General features: G+C 38.2%; 1 protein-coding gene across 8 annotated transcripts in view; it reads left to right on the forward strand.

Moving 5' to 3' along the window:
• Positions 1-15,538, forward strand: part of frmpd1a (FERM and PDZ domain containing 1a) — a 43,478-nt gene that overhangs the window by 12,773 nt on the left and 15,167 nt on the right. For all 8 annotated transcript variants that reach the window (XM_086210770.1, XM_086210775.1, XM_086210776.1 and 5 more), the window contains 8 exons: positions 4,269-4,391; positions 5,828-5,991; positions 7,990-8,092; positions 8,225-8,270; positions 11,652-11,756; positions 13,443-13,538; positions 13,915-14,040; positions 14,379-14,498. In XM_086210770.1, coding sequence (XP_086066896.1) covers positions 4,273-4,391; positions 5,828-5,991; positions 7,990-8,092; positions 8,225-8,270; positions 11,652-11,756; positions 13,443-13,538; positions 13,915-14,040; positions 14,379-14,498 — 879 coding nt within the window. In that variant the 5' untranslated portion in view covers positions 4,269-4,272. The remainder of the gene's footprint in view (positions 1-4,268; positions 4,392-5,827; positions 5,992-7,989; positions 8,093-8,224; positions 8,271-11,651; positions 11,757-13,442; positions 13,539-13,914; positions 14,041-14,378; positions 14,499-15,538) is intronic.

Here is a 15,538-nt window from a genome sequence, read left to right on the forward strand (position 1 = left end):
TGAGAGAATATAGTCTGGTCAGATGAGAAAGAAATTGAGCTCTTTGGATGCCATAATACACACAATGTTTGGAGGTTAAATGGCACTGCACATCACCCCCACAACACCATACCAATAGAGAAGTTTGGAGGTGGGAACATCATGGTGCGGGGCTGTTTTTCAGCATATGGCACCGGCAAACTTCATATAATTGTAGGAAGGATGGATGGAAAAATATACTGAGACACTCTTGATAAAAAACTGCTGTCACTTTCCAGGATGATGAAGATGAAAAAAGGTCAAACATTTCAGCAAGACAATGATCCCAAACACACAACCAAGGAAACTCTCATTTGGTTTCAGGGAAGGAAAATGAAGCTGCTAGAATGGCCCAGCCTATCACCTGACTTGAATTCAGTCGAAAATCTATGGAAAGAACTAAAGATCAGAGCTCAGAGAAAAGACCAATGGGACCTTCAAGATTTGAAGACTTTGTGTGGAGGAATAGGCCAAAAACACACAAATCACACCTGAGCGATGCATGCAATGAGTTTCTCCATACAGGAGGCGTCTTGAAGGTGTACGTAGTATTAAATAAATTTACGTGTGTTTAATACTTTTTACCTGTCATTCCATTTTATTGCACATAATTTATGCACATCTAAGGTTTCATTTCTTTGCATGTGGGGTTTGCATGTTTTTTTTTACCAACTGGTGAAAACTTCATGTCAGTAGCACCTTTTGAAATATATTTACTGAGAAAAATGATGATATGTTCAATACTTATTTTACCTGCTGTATCTACCGTATGTAGCTAACACATACAGTAAGACCATACGAGTGGGCGAGCGGATATGATTGTCAAGTACATTTGTGCGTTGTATTTCTGTAACCTGAGATGTGAGACACTGAACAAAGCAAACAGGAAGAGAGAGATATGTCAGAGTGAAGTGAGGGCTGATGGGATGAAAAAAGAGCAGGAGAGGATATTTACAGACAGATGGCTGGATAATGTGTTTGTGATGCATGAACCCACAGGAAATACTGCTGGCTTTGTCACTCTGCACTTTCATAGCAAAGCCTCCTCTTTCACCTATTATCACAATCTTTTGTCTTTTCTGACCTCCCCTCATTCTTTTTTTATGCTTTGTCACAACATGCTCTACCTGATGCTTTGTATACTTCCTCTCCTACTCTGTCCCACCTCATACTCTTGTTTCCTCTAATGGATGGCCACTAATTTCAGCTAATGGCCATCATAAGCACTGTCGGTCTAGGAAAGATTCCTTCCTTTGGCTGAGGAACTAGCACCATCAAGTACTTAGATTATCTATCTATCTATCTATCTATCTATCTATCTATCTATCTATCTATCTATCTATCTATCTATCTATCTATCTATCTATCTATCTATCTATCTATCTGTCTATCTATCTATCTGTCTATCTATCTATCCTCTCATTTCGTCTTTTCAAATATTTCTATTTGCCACTGATTTATTGACTACTTTATCGGTCATTCATGCATTCATTGAGTGATTATACTTGTTTCAATCTGTCATTCATAGTAAAATGAATGTACTTGGGTGCCCACTTATAGAGTCTCTGTTTCCAAGTCACAGTCTGGCAGAGCCGGTTTGATGATGTGAGGGGGATATTAAGTAACAGCTAATGACCAAGTCTGACTCAGTTGTCAGGACGAGAGGGTGGAGTGGGGTTTGTGTGTTCGTACTTGCATGTGAGAGTGATATGTAAGCTTTTGTTTTGTCATGATGTTTTGGCTTTTTGAGGAGTTTATCAATCCTTTTAAAGAAAACTTGCATGAAACTGTCATTTTTGCTTGCTATAGTTAGTTATAGTAAGAATGTATCCCTTGATATATTGAAGTGCCATAAAAAGAAAAGTAGACATGCTTGATTTTCTTAAAGACTTACAATAGATGAGACATAAAACTTCATGATCACATTTACATATGCATATATATTTATATGTGTGTGTGTGTGTGTGTGTGTGTGTGTGTGTGTGTGTGTGTGTGTGTGTGTGTGGACACATTTACATTATAGATTCTTACTGAAGGCTTCAGAACCATGAACACAAATGGAATTATGTTGCAAAGTGTGAAATAACTCAGAACGTTGAATATTATAGATTCTTCAAAGTAGCCACCCTTTGTTTTGTTGATAGTGCTGCAAAGCCTTTGCCTTTGCTCGATGAGCTTCATGATGTCATCACCTGAAGTGATTTTCACTTCACAGGTTTACCTTGTTAGGGTTCATTCGTGGACTTGAGGTTCACAAATGAGGCTGGGACCATCAGTTATGTCGTGCAGCAGTCAAGTTGGGAAATAGCTGACAGCCCTATTTGACAACTGTTACAATTTATATTATGGCGAGAACCAGTCAGCTAAGTAAAGAGAAATGACAGGCCATCATTACTTTAAGAAGGTCAGTCAGTCTGGAAAATTGCAAAAACTTCGAATGTGTCCCCAAGTGCAGTTGCAAAATCCATCATTCCCTACGAAACTGGCTGGCATAAGGCCCACCCCAAGAAAGGAAGAACAAGAGACCTCTGCTCTAGTTCTAGTAGCAGACACATCTCAAATTGACAATGACCCCAAACACAACTCTTGTCTGTGCAAGAGCTATTTGACCAAGAAGGAGAGTGATGGAGCCCTGTGCCAGATGACCTGGCCTCCACAGTCACCTGAACTAAACCTTATCCAGATGGTTTGGGATGAGATGGGCCATAGAGTGAAGGCAAAAGGGCCAACAAGTGCTCAGCATCTCTGGGAACCTCCTCAAGACTGTTGGAAACCATTTCAGGGGATGACCTCATGAAGCACATGAACAGGATTCCAAGAGTGTGCAAAGCACCAAAACTCTAAAATATAAAACATATTTTGAGTTGTTTCACACTTTTATTTACTACATAATTCCATATGTGTTCATTAATAGTTTTGATGCTGTCAGTGAGAATCTATAATGTAAATAGTCACGAAAATAAAGAAAAATATTTAAATGAGAAGGTGTGTCCAATGCATATATCCATCTATCTTCTTCTGCTTATCCTGTTCAGGGTCGCGGGGGGGCTGGAGCCTATCCCAGCGGCTTACGGTTGAGAGGCAGGGTTCATCCTGGACGGGTCACCAGTCCATTGCAGGGCCAGCATATATCGACAAACAACCATTCACACTCACATATGGTCAATTTAAAGTATCCAATTAGCCTCGTCCCCTCTTGATGTCTTTGGACTGTGGGAGGAAGTTGGAGAACCTGGAGAGAACCCATGCAGGCACAGGGAGAACATGGAGACTCCACACAGAAAGACCTCATGCCCGGGAATCGTACCCGGAAAATTTTTGCTGTGACGCAACAGTGCTAACCACTGCACCACGTGCCACCTATATATAAATATGTATGTGTGTGTGTGTGTGTGTGTGTGTGTGTGTGTGTGTGTGTGTGTGTGTGTGTGTGTGTGTGTGTGTGTGTGCAGTAATTGGATGCAGTCTACTAACCTGCATTGTTCTGAGGAAGTGTTTGTGTAAGTTAATATGGCGTTTTCCAAAATATTCTAGGGTTCTTTGATGAGCCAATAAGTCATAACTCTGGGCTCATGCATTAGCCTGAATAAACCTCACAGACACCATAGTGACTCATGTCCATTACTTTAATCTCCCCAACCTCAACCCATCCTCCCTCAGCAATCATCTCTAACTGCCTGCCGCACAGCAAACACAACGGGGACTAATTTAAAGAAGACGCCACTACAATGGGAAATTAGGAATTATTGATATTGATCTTTATGGAGCATTGGATGCAATATCCTGGTATTTGGCCCATAACTCTTTCTAAGATCCTATTCCGTTACATAAAGCAGCAAGTGACATTATAGTTGACCAAAGTCCACATCTCATACCCAGATGTAATGTATGCTAAATGCGTGTGCTGTTTTTTTTTTTTTCTGCTGTGTCTCTTACACATTGCATTTCGCAATTTTTTTCATGGATAGGAGTTTAATACTATCTGTGCAGCTGTCTGATGGTGACAGGTTTTGAAATCACAGATTCAACATTGTTATTGTTGTTATCTGAGCTCTCTTGTTTAATTTTCTTATCTTTGTTTTGTGGGTTTGTGTACAACAAATATGATATTGAGTTAGCTAGATGTAACCAAAAACTCTTCATCAGATATACATAAGAATTCAAGAAATTCAATACCGCTCAAATGTGTTTTTTAGCCCTTTAATCAATTACATTGTCTATATGACTCCACTGACCTTTACCTCTGCTAGATAAATGGAGGTGCAGGACAGGAGTCGCTCCCCATCCCGCAGGACAAGCAGGGTTGAGCAGGTGGTTGGAAGATGGCTGAGAAGGTCTCGAGACTTGGGCAGCAGGTCTCACTCTCTAAGCAGGTAAACTGACATTTTTCTTTTTTCCTTTTATAATTATTTTTACAAAGATTAACAAAGAATAACCAACACAAATTTGTGGTCACAATTGCACATCAAGTCAATCTTATTTGTGTCATATCAAATCATAACAAAAGTTAAGTCAGGACACTTAACATTTAGAGTATGTTTAGCACCATACTCCAGTTAATTTAGACCCAGCAGTTCTCCATGCGCAAGCACATCTTGCGACAGAGGTGATGAAAACCTTTCTCTTAACAGGCAGGAACATTGAGCAGACCCAGGCTCAATGGGAACAGCCATCTGCTTTGACCGGTTGGGGTTAAAGAGAGCAGGAAGGAGGATCTTTAGTGCCTTTTCGCACCTAGAATTCTTGAACACTTGATTACATGTTACAGTTATGCTATTATTATTATTCAGAGGACTTTGCATGAAATACACAGATTATGTTGTTATCATCTGCATCGGATGTGTGTCTCTATACTTAATTTTAATTAGATTTGTGGATGGGTTTGTTTCTGATATTAGTGTGTTGTCAATTTTTCAGGGAGCTAGTTGTGGGGAAGAATTAATCTACAGATACACTTTATGGCCACCATGATATTATTATTATTATTATTATTATTATTATTATTATTATTATTATTGCGTCGCTACCAGCAGCATGAGCTGAGCATGAGTTAAGATTGTTCAAATGAGTGATTTTGTAATGCAGATATTGCAGTGTCATCAGTAGGAAAGGAGAGGGAAGCAGCAGCAAATACTGCAAGCCCTGCAAATATTGATGCAAAGATCGGCTGTCCAAATCCTCATGTAGGCTACACAAAATGTATCCACCTGCCACCCATCCAGAGGTATTATTTTCTCCTAAATGTTTTGCTATTGATGGCCGTAATAACAGCAAACTCAGAAAAAAGATAGGGTTTCATCAGACACTGTCTGTGTTTGTAAAAGGTGTGACAGGCACATTCATTCTCATAAATACTGTAATGCGTTCTGATTAATCTTTTCATCATTAATTATTTTTCTATTTCACAACTCTCAACCCTTTGCCATTAATCAGTTTCATTTCTACTGCAGCCGGAGTTGTAATGGCAATCTGCACATTGCTGGTTTCCAGTATGACTTCCCTTCAGTTGTCCAAAACTCCAGTATTACGGGAAAACGTTCCAAAAAATGTTTTCACGCTTGGAACAAACTGAGAACGGTTTAGTTGTTTTTGTTTAAATCAAAGTATGAAGTTAGAAAGTCTGGACCAAATTAGGAAGATATGAAAGAGCCTCAATGAAAACAGGAAGTTTATAGGAGGTCCACCTTAACGACATAACCAAGGAATCCTTTGTCTCTTTAAGTACACACAAGTATGATGTAGGTCACCAAAGAACGTTTTCTGATTTTGCCATTTTACTGTTTTGGTTTTTGACTCTGACCAACCTCAGAGACAGAGTTGCAGCAGATGGGAAGACAGCAGAGTCCAGTTGCTCCGATCAGCGGAATTATTCCTTCCGCTTCAATGCTCAGATCCAACGGGACCCAAATCTCAACACCCATGGCCTCACTCTGTCCTCCCAGACACCCATTCTGGTGCAAGATGTCACCCCAGGTATGACAAGATTTAAGAGATGTAAAAAAACTAAAGCCACCCAGACCCAAGGTGCACCTGTCAGCATTGTTGGTGCGAATCTCAATATCTGTGTTTCCGTTTAGTGTTTTCACACACATTTGTATGTATTGCATCGGTAAAGGTTTAAATTTTGAAAAAAGAAACTTGTAAAACAGTTGTTTTTTTAATGAGATTAAAAAACTCTTTCCAAAAAGGATCAGTTGTAGAAAACATTCAACCCGTTCTTAAACAAAATACAGTAATTTCCACATTATAGATGGACATGCAGAGATTTTTTTTCTGACATGTGGGTGTTGACACTGTCGAAAAATTTAGTGTGACCAGCCAAAACCTTTGCTCAGAGAATGAATAATGTACATAAATAAAGTAACATTAGCAACAAATCACTGTAATATCTGATCAGGTAAGGCTAGTGAATTGGGATCTAAGATATAATGTTCTGGCTGGGAAAAAAAATCTGTCAACTCTCCCTGTCCCGTACCACTGCATGCCTCTGACCACCAAACAAAACAATGCGAAACCTCCAAGGGAGATGGATATGCTCACTCTATACATGAATACAGAAATGAATTGACAAAGGAATACTGTGTACCTGGAGTGTGTGTCTGGTGCTATAATCAGGAAAACATCAAGATGCATTTCAGGGATGAAATTGGGCTCTTGGGTCGTGCTTCCTTCAGGTTGTGATCCATCCACTAGAGCCTCTGATCAATCTGACCAAAAGAATGTCATATGAAATTATAGATATGATTACAAAGATTTGATAAAAACCCAATAAAACCTATAAAATTTCATACTAATCTGACAAACAGGTCTTGTGTCACAGTTGAGACACTTCCTCTCTCCACTTTGACCTAACTGCTTATTTTCAGCAATGATCAAAAATCCAAACCCATTGGCTTTTACTGCAGCTGAGAAAACAAAGCGATGCTACAGTAACTTGTGGGTCTGTGTGCCATCACTCCTCATCCCTGCAGCACTCTATAAGCCAACATATTTAACTATCCCCATTTTGAAAGACAAAAATTACTGTATAGCCACATGCAATAATCCATGAATCAGCTTTATCTACAGGCAGTGACTTGTATTTCTCCATTGTGGTATATACTTTTTTTCAGGATGATGGAAAATTCCAAATTCAATTTAATCCAAATAAATCCAGGGCATGCAGAAAATGCAACTTGTGTATGTATGCTGTGATGATATCCTGCATATCTTTCATGCTCTAATCATTATATTGTCTGCTGAGCTGTAGATCGTTCAGAGTCTGAAGGCTCTGATGTTCAGATGTTCCTGGGGTATATTACCTCACTCTCTCCTGTCTGGTTCAAGTTTGCTCTGTCACCATCTGCCTCAGCCTGTCCCATAACATGCCTACTTGCACACGGACTGTTGTTGCTAATGTCTCAAGCAGCACTGTTCAGCCTCAGCTCCAGTCTTCCTCTCTCTGTCTCGCTTGTATGTTCTCAAGTATATTGAAAATAAATGTGCTTTCTTCATGTAAAAGTGTTTTGGCACAGAGAACTGGAAACATAGCGCAGTGCCTTGATAGTGTACCGTATTCTTCAATGCCACTCTCAATTGACATGTTTGTTAATGTTCCTGTTTTTTCGAAGCTACTTTTGCAAATGTAATAATTTAATAGATGTTAGTGACTAGTAAGGAAAATATTGTCCACAGGTTTGGAGCAGTTGCTGATGTTGGATGATTATTATAATTATTATTATTATTATTAAAGTTCAGGGACAAGCAAAAATACGAATTGAAACTAAGGGCATTATTCAGATGTTAGCACTCCATTGCACTGTGGTTGTATGGCTGGATTTGGAGTGCTGCATGACAATTTATGCATCAGTGAGATGAAAAGAGATCGGTAGAATACAGGAGCCTGGCTGTCATCAGCACCAGTTGCACTATGAATACCGACCAATTGTACAGCCTCAGGGCTGACAACACAAGGACATTTTGTGTGTCCAGGTGGTCCTGCAGATGGCCGGCTCATCCCTGGCGACCAGCTGGTGAAGATCAATAACGTTGCTGTTGATGACCTGACCCCAGAGCAGGCTGCTGAAATAATCAGGTCTACTCAGGCAGTTGCACACACAAACACACATTCATACTGCATGCATGATTGTTGGAACAACATAGACATGAAGCACCATGCATCACATTTCTAAGAACATTTTTTTACAAAAGCCTCTTTTCTTTTCAGGGAGTGTCAAGATATGTTAACAGTGACCATCCTCAGAACAATGCAGGTTAGTTGTCTGCATCCAATTACTGCACACACACACACACACACACACACACACACACACACACACACACACACACACACACACACACACACACACACACACACATACACGACAGGAACACATGTTTCCACACATGAAAACACATGATTAAACTTGTTTCCTCCTTTCAATCAGTTATGAACGCAAACACAAGCTTGTACATTATGGGACTGATGTACGAAAGGTTTGTGTTTGTTGAAATTTAAATAATTCATATCACTTTCAAACAAATGTGCAAACTGATCTATTAAGAGATCGCACTGAGGATTGCATCTATCAAATGAGCATGATAGCGCACACCACTGATTTAGCATATCTGCCTTAATGAATATGCAACAGGGGTGTTTTTACCTGAAGGTGCAAAATACTGGGAGGGGAGAATTCAAATAGATTATCTCAGCACAAGCAATGCAACTGAACGAGCCAGAATGCAATATCAACTGAAATCGTGTCTGTATACAACACATTTGAAAAGACGTTGTTAACCAACCGAGCATAGCACACAGATAGCTGCTGCTATTGTGTGGCAAGGAGGCATTGGCAAAATGAAAAGAATGCACAGAGGACACATTTTTTCCATCATGTCAACATTTTTTCACATATCAGAAAAAATAATATAAACATATCGCCTATCCAGCAGTTACATTCTGGAAATTTCGACCCTTTTTCCAAAGGTGTTACACACCCTGGAGACACAAATTAAGATGATGAAAATATATGAAATAGATAAAATACAGTTTATTTATTCATTCATCTTGTATTTTTGTAATCTTAATTCATTTTTTGAATGTCATTTCCATTTAATTATTTATTCCTTTCCAACCATCCTGTCTCTAACGTCACAACACTGTCTCACTGAAGATGGTGGCAAAATGTTACATCTTCTGAAACTCACTCTTAGAGATGGCTCTTCTTTTTGACACTGCATCATGATCTGTTTTTGTATTTTTACATCGTACATTTGTAGTAAATCAGCGTTCTTATTCAAAGAGTAAAAGAATAAGATCAAAGCAATATAAACTGCATCAAAAATGATTAGTGGCGTGTCTTATGTTATATTACAATTTTTTTTTTTCCAGCACAAGATAAAGAATGGAATCCCCAATTAAATTCCAGTCCAGTTTTCAATCCAAATCCCCCATTGGTACCTGGCAGTGTATGTTTAAAATGAAAATACTGAATGTATAACGTGTAATCAGAATCTTTTTATGACGCATTTAATACAGCATATCATCAACATGGGGTTTGGGATTTTATTTTTCCGCTGATATTCTAATAATGATGCGTCCTGGAGTAATGTCATTCTGATGCTCATCACATTCTTCAACTAAATTCATATTATAAACCTCATGTACACACGTGCTGTATGTCTGCACAGTGTCATTTTATGTTTGGACCACACAGCTAGTGGAGCTGTGTGTGTGTGTGTGTGTGTGTGTGTGTGTGTGTGTGTGTGTGTGTGTGTGTGTGTGTGTGTGTGTGTGTGTGTGTGTGTGTGCGTGCGTGCGTGCATGCGTGCATGCGTGTGTGTGTGTGTGCAGGCAGTGCTTTTATCTATCTCTCCTATCTGTGTCCACAAAGCTGTCATATGTGTTTTCACTAAGGTGAAGAAGGTCGATAAATAAATGGCTTCTGCATCATAGAAAGTCTTATCAGCAGATCTGCTGATGGAGGCAAGTCAACTGTCTGATTCATAGCTCCCTTCCTCCAATAAATCAATACTAATCTATCAGGAGTTATTGCCATTTCACAGAAAATATTCATCTGTGTTATTTTGCCCATGGTAGGAGGCCATCAAAGGAATTGGGTCAACAAGAGACAGCTTTGCCAACTCTTGTAATGTCGTTAGATGTTGTTTGTTTACACCGTCGAAATATTTTTTACTTCATTTTTATTATCGAGGTTGTTGTGGGTGGTTTTGTTGCAGCAGACTAAATGCAACCGCAGTAATCAACACGTTGCCCAAAACAAACATATTGTGTATATATATATAGTTATATATTGTCCTTGCAAAAACCTAATTCATAGTAGAGGTGTTTACAAATAGAACTAATGAAATTGTCTATCTATGAATATTATCATCAGTTTCAAATAAAAGAGCAGTTTTAGTTTACCTGTAACTGAATATACAGTAATAGTGCTTGAATATAAATGCATAATAGATGTCTCCTTGATTGAAGCCTTGAAGCCTGAATGGTCTTTGGATGTCTGCCTAATATTGACTCTTTGACAAGATTGCTACAACACCAGTAATGATTTTTAGAAATGTTGGAAAACATTGATGATAATCTCCTGTCTCATTGTACTTCCTCTCGTTTACATTTCCATAATTATAGATGATGTGATACACAATGTACTGACAGTAAATATACACCAATGCAATTTTTTTCCCACTCCAATTCTGATACACATTTGCAGATAAAGTAACAGCAATACTTATTGTCATACCAGAGGCCTTTATTTAAATGATCCCTTGTTGCTCTTGCTGGCGATATTATTTTTACATCGTACATCTGAGAACAAAGGGAAGAGTAAGCTCAAAGCAATATAAACTACATCAAAAATGATTAGTGGCGTGTCTTATGTTATATTACAAATGGGTTGTTTTTTTTGTCCAGCACAAGATAAAGAATGGAATCTCCAATTAAATTCCAGTCCAGTTTTCAATCCAAATCCCCCATTGCTACCTGGCAGTGTATGTTTAAAATGAAAATACTGTATGTACAACGTGTAATCAGAAGCTTTTATGACGTATTTAATACAGTATATCATCAACATGGGGTTTGGGATTTTATTTTTTTCGCTAATTTTCAATGCCTGCACATTGTCATGTTATGTCTGAACCACACAGCTAGTGTGTGTGTGTGTGTGTGTGTGTATGTGTGTGTGTGTGTGTGTGTGTGTGTGTGTGTGTATGTATGCACATATCAGCGCTCAGAATAACAGGCTAGAGTAGCAAGGCAGCCCTTGTAAACATCATGACTTGGTGGGGTTTAGGGCACAAATACAAAAAAGCAAAGTAAAAATGATGGCCTTTTTGACATTAACCATCAACAAGCAAATACACTGTTATTATTTTCTGTCTAAACTCAAAATTGTTGAAATGTTATTTGTGGCCTTAATCAATAGTAACTTGAATGCAAAAAACGATTGAAAGCATCAGCAGTTAGCGGTTAGCCTCATGCTCAGTTGCTATACACAGCCTGTCTTGTAACTCTAAATGCTTTGTTGAAAATGCAATGTTTTTATAGAGTGTATTCTTGCAGCATAATAACTATTGATGGAATGATGAAAATATTCTGACAAGCTGGGTTACATTTCATTGGCTCATGTTCCTTCCAGGGTCCAAAGTCCTCATTCATCACACCAGAGAAGCGGGCCAAGCTGAAGTCCAACCCTGTTAAAGTTCACTTTGCTGAAGAGGTGGAAGTCAATGGACACTCTCAGGTAAAACAGGTTCTTCTACAAACTTCCCCCTCCCTCATTTCAGTGATCAGCTCAGAAAAGTCTTTTTGAGTCAGTTGATTTAAACTATCCGTCTCGCGTAGTTTTTGACATCTTTAAAGTGTTGTACACCATCTGTTTATTGACGAGAGATTAATGCCCCTCAGTCAGAACAAATTGCAATATTTTTCCCTCCTCAAGTTGGTCATTCATCAGTGCTTGTATTACTCAAGTTACTGTTGCCACCTAGAGGCGTCTTGCACCTCCTTGGTAGTTTCCACCTCTCTTCCCCCTTTAGGTTTAAGTGCTTTTTACAGCTCCACAGATCCGATACGCACTTTGACAACTGATATAATGCATCATTTACACTAACCAACAGAACTATACACTACAATTCAGCCCTGTCACGATATGATATGACATAATGCAATGTGATATGATACAATAAAAGATGATACAATGCACAACAACAGTGGGAATCTATGTAGATAATGATAATAATATTATATCAATTCAATAAATAATAAAGAAATGTAAAATGATAAAGTGTAAATCTTTGGGGTTTTTAAATTGAGTATTTAATGCAGTATTTCACTATTAGCCACAGCATCTTGTTTGTTTTAATTAGGTGAGAGCGAAAGGAGGAGTAAAAATGTAAATATTATTTATGCCCAAAATAAAAAAATAGTCCTGTAGGTATAATCCAATGTAGGGAATTATTTTATTTATAATCTTCATTTAATTTTCTATGAACAAAGTGATTCGTTGATTCCCAAAGAGCTCTCCAATAGTTTCATCTGGTCATAAATTATCCAAGAAAGATTTAGGGTTATCGACAGAACAAAAACTTTGTTAAACATTGTAAGCCTTGCCTATTTCTGCCTTTATCTTTAGTTTCCTCCTTGACTTATGGTTTTGAAGCTGTACTTGGTTTCATGAGCAGCATGTAGTTGGGGTTGAGTATCACCCTTAAGCTTTTTAGTTGAGGTATGACAATTGCCACATGAACAGGGCCTGAGTTCCATTCGCTATAGCTAATAGAACTCAGGCCAATGTATTGGATGCAAAAATCAGCTGGATGTGGAAATCCACAAAGACTGGAGTGCTCATTTCTAATTGCAGAGAAAAGATCGATATTTGCCCCACCCTCCACTCCTAATGACTCTAATCACAGAACAATAAACTTCAGATTAGGGAGAGAGAGCTGAAGGGACATTGATGAAGAGATGGGGTGGGGCTGTCATCGCTTAAAAGGAAACATGAGTGAAATTAAAGAAAAGACAACAACAAGGGAAGGGTTGTCTAAAAACTGAAGGCTCTCCTCTCTTTGAAGGTAAAAAAAGACCAATGTCAAGGCTGCATTAGATCACAGTTTCAATACAGCAAAAAGTCATAAGAGAAATGGAATTGTTTACTTTTGTAAACAAGCTGAGGTGACAGAAATAGGCCCGAAGAGAAGTGCAAATGATGCTAAGAAATACTGTTTCCTTGTGTGATTGTGCTGTAATGTGTAAAATTGCAGTATTCATTCAGGAAATGAAAGGGCCACTTCCATTCCATTACAATCTCTTTGTGTCTCAACCAAAACATGTTACAGTATTTACAGTCTCTTGGCTCTTGCTGTATTTTTGATGTTATACTTTCGTCTGACTGCTCCCAATGACCTCTGACCCATTGTGTCGTTTGCAGGGCAACTCGCTGCTCTTCCTGCCAAATGTTCTGAAGGTGTATCTGGAGAACGGGCAGACCAAGGCTTTTAAATTTGACCCCAACACCACAGTCAAGGTAAAGTCTAGTGATATATTCTGTTCTATAGTAACAATGGCACATTCACAATGTACCATTTTCTTCTTTTGAATTCCAATATGTCCTTACGGTATCGCAAGCTGAAGTCAAGAGGTTTTTAGTCATTTCTATAAATTTGGATTAATTTGATGCATCATTAAGCCTGCAGTGAGCGCCTTACTTAAACATAACTATAACTGATTGGATTGGATAAATGAGAATCTCTCAATTTAATGATACCACTGATGTGAATTGTTCACTCGTTAGCTTTTATCACTCACTTAATAGCGTTTATCAGAAATAACCACCTCCAAACGAGCTATTTTCGGCGACTACATTTTCCATCTTTCAAGATATGATTTTGTGTGTGCATTAGGACATTGTGATGACACTGAAGGAAAAGCTTTCTCTGAGAAGTATTGAACATTTTTCCCTGATGCTGGAGCAGCAGCCCAGTGTCACCAAACTACTGCTGCTGCATGATGAGGAGAGGATACAGCAGGTACACACACACACACACACACACACACACACACACACACACACACACACACACACACACACACACACACACACACACACACACACACACACACACACACACACACACACACACACACACAACTACTCCTCATTTGAGCTAATTGCTGTTAAATGATTTCCTAATTAGATGGATTACTCCTCGCAGATGTTCTCACGCATCAAATGAGCATATTTACTCTGTCTGAGTAGACATAGAAGTGGCTGTGGACTTTAACAGTTCAAAACAACTGCAACTTTTCAATGTACCCTTTGAGTACCTGTTTTTGATGCACTTTGTGTACTGTCCTTTGTGCCCAGGTGGTCCAGAAGAAAGAAGCTCATGACTACAGGTGTCTGTTTCGTGTGTGTTTCATCCCCAAAAACCCCCAGACTCTACTCCAAGAGGATCCCACTGCTTTTGAGTACCTTTACCTACAGGTAGACTGATGAACCTGTCAACTCCACTTAACTCATCAACAAATACAACATATCTATGTGAGACATATGAAACTGAAATTAAGGACCAATTTCAATTGATATCACATTCACATCAAAAAGAATCTAATAAGAATCTAAAGTTTAAATCAAGATGAAAAATGTCGATCTGGAGAGTTTGAGCTGCAGATGACGCATCTTGCTGAAGTGTAAGTCAGCACACAGATGGGTCAGCTTTGAAATTCAGCCTTTTCAGTTAAATTCCTGCCATACAGCTTCTTTAGAAGTTGATGAAAGGAAAGCTTGTCATACAGGAAGTGAGTGCTTCTAATGTAACATCAAGGATGACCTACATATTTTCAGCTCAATGCTCATTTTTTTGGCTCATAGTTATTGAAAACTAAAATGTCTCCCCTGTTGTCGAACTGTTTTTTTTTTAATCTTTTTAATCAGCATTTCCTTCTTATTTTTCAAATTTTTCATGCATATGGCTCTTTTCTGAGGGTCAAAATACCTTGTATGTATGTATTTATAGTAACTAACAAAAACAAAGAAAAATGCTATTTATAACATACAGATACTTAGCTAATAACCTCATAATTTTGCTATTGGTTAATAATTTGATATATATTTAGGATTAAGATAATTTTGTTTATAATTGTTAATAAATTTGTTATATGGGATAAAGAAATTACTAAAAGATAAAGATAGCCACTCAGTGTGTGTGTTCATACAAAATCATTAAGAAATAATGTATGTGTATATATTAAGTACTGCATGCATATTATGGGAAAAAAGGGAAGTTAACATATGATAAATATGATCACAGGCGATTGAATAAGTTTATATTTCTTCCTTTTCCTTTTGGCATCCGAATTGTTTTTTTATGGGTTCTTTGAATTGGATCTTCTTGTGGTCACTTGTTAATTGTTTTTTTGGATGCTGAAATAACATTTTAATCAGAGACGTCAAGTCAAGTCAAGTCAATTTTATTTATATAGCGCCAAATCACAACAAAAGTTATCTTATGACACTTAACAAGT

Source organism: Aulostomus chinensis, chromosome 8 (assembly GCF_037954235.1).
Source record: "Aulostomus chinensis isolate RoL2024-O1b breed Wild chromosome 8, RoL_Achi_v1.0, whole genome shotgun sequence".
Lineage (NCBI taxonomy): Eukaryota > Metazoa > Chordata > Actinopteri > Syngnathiformes > Aulostomidae > Aulostomus > Aulostomus chinensis.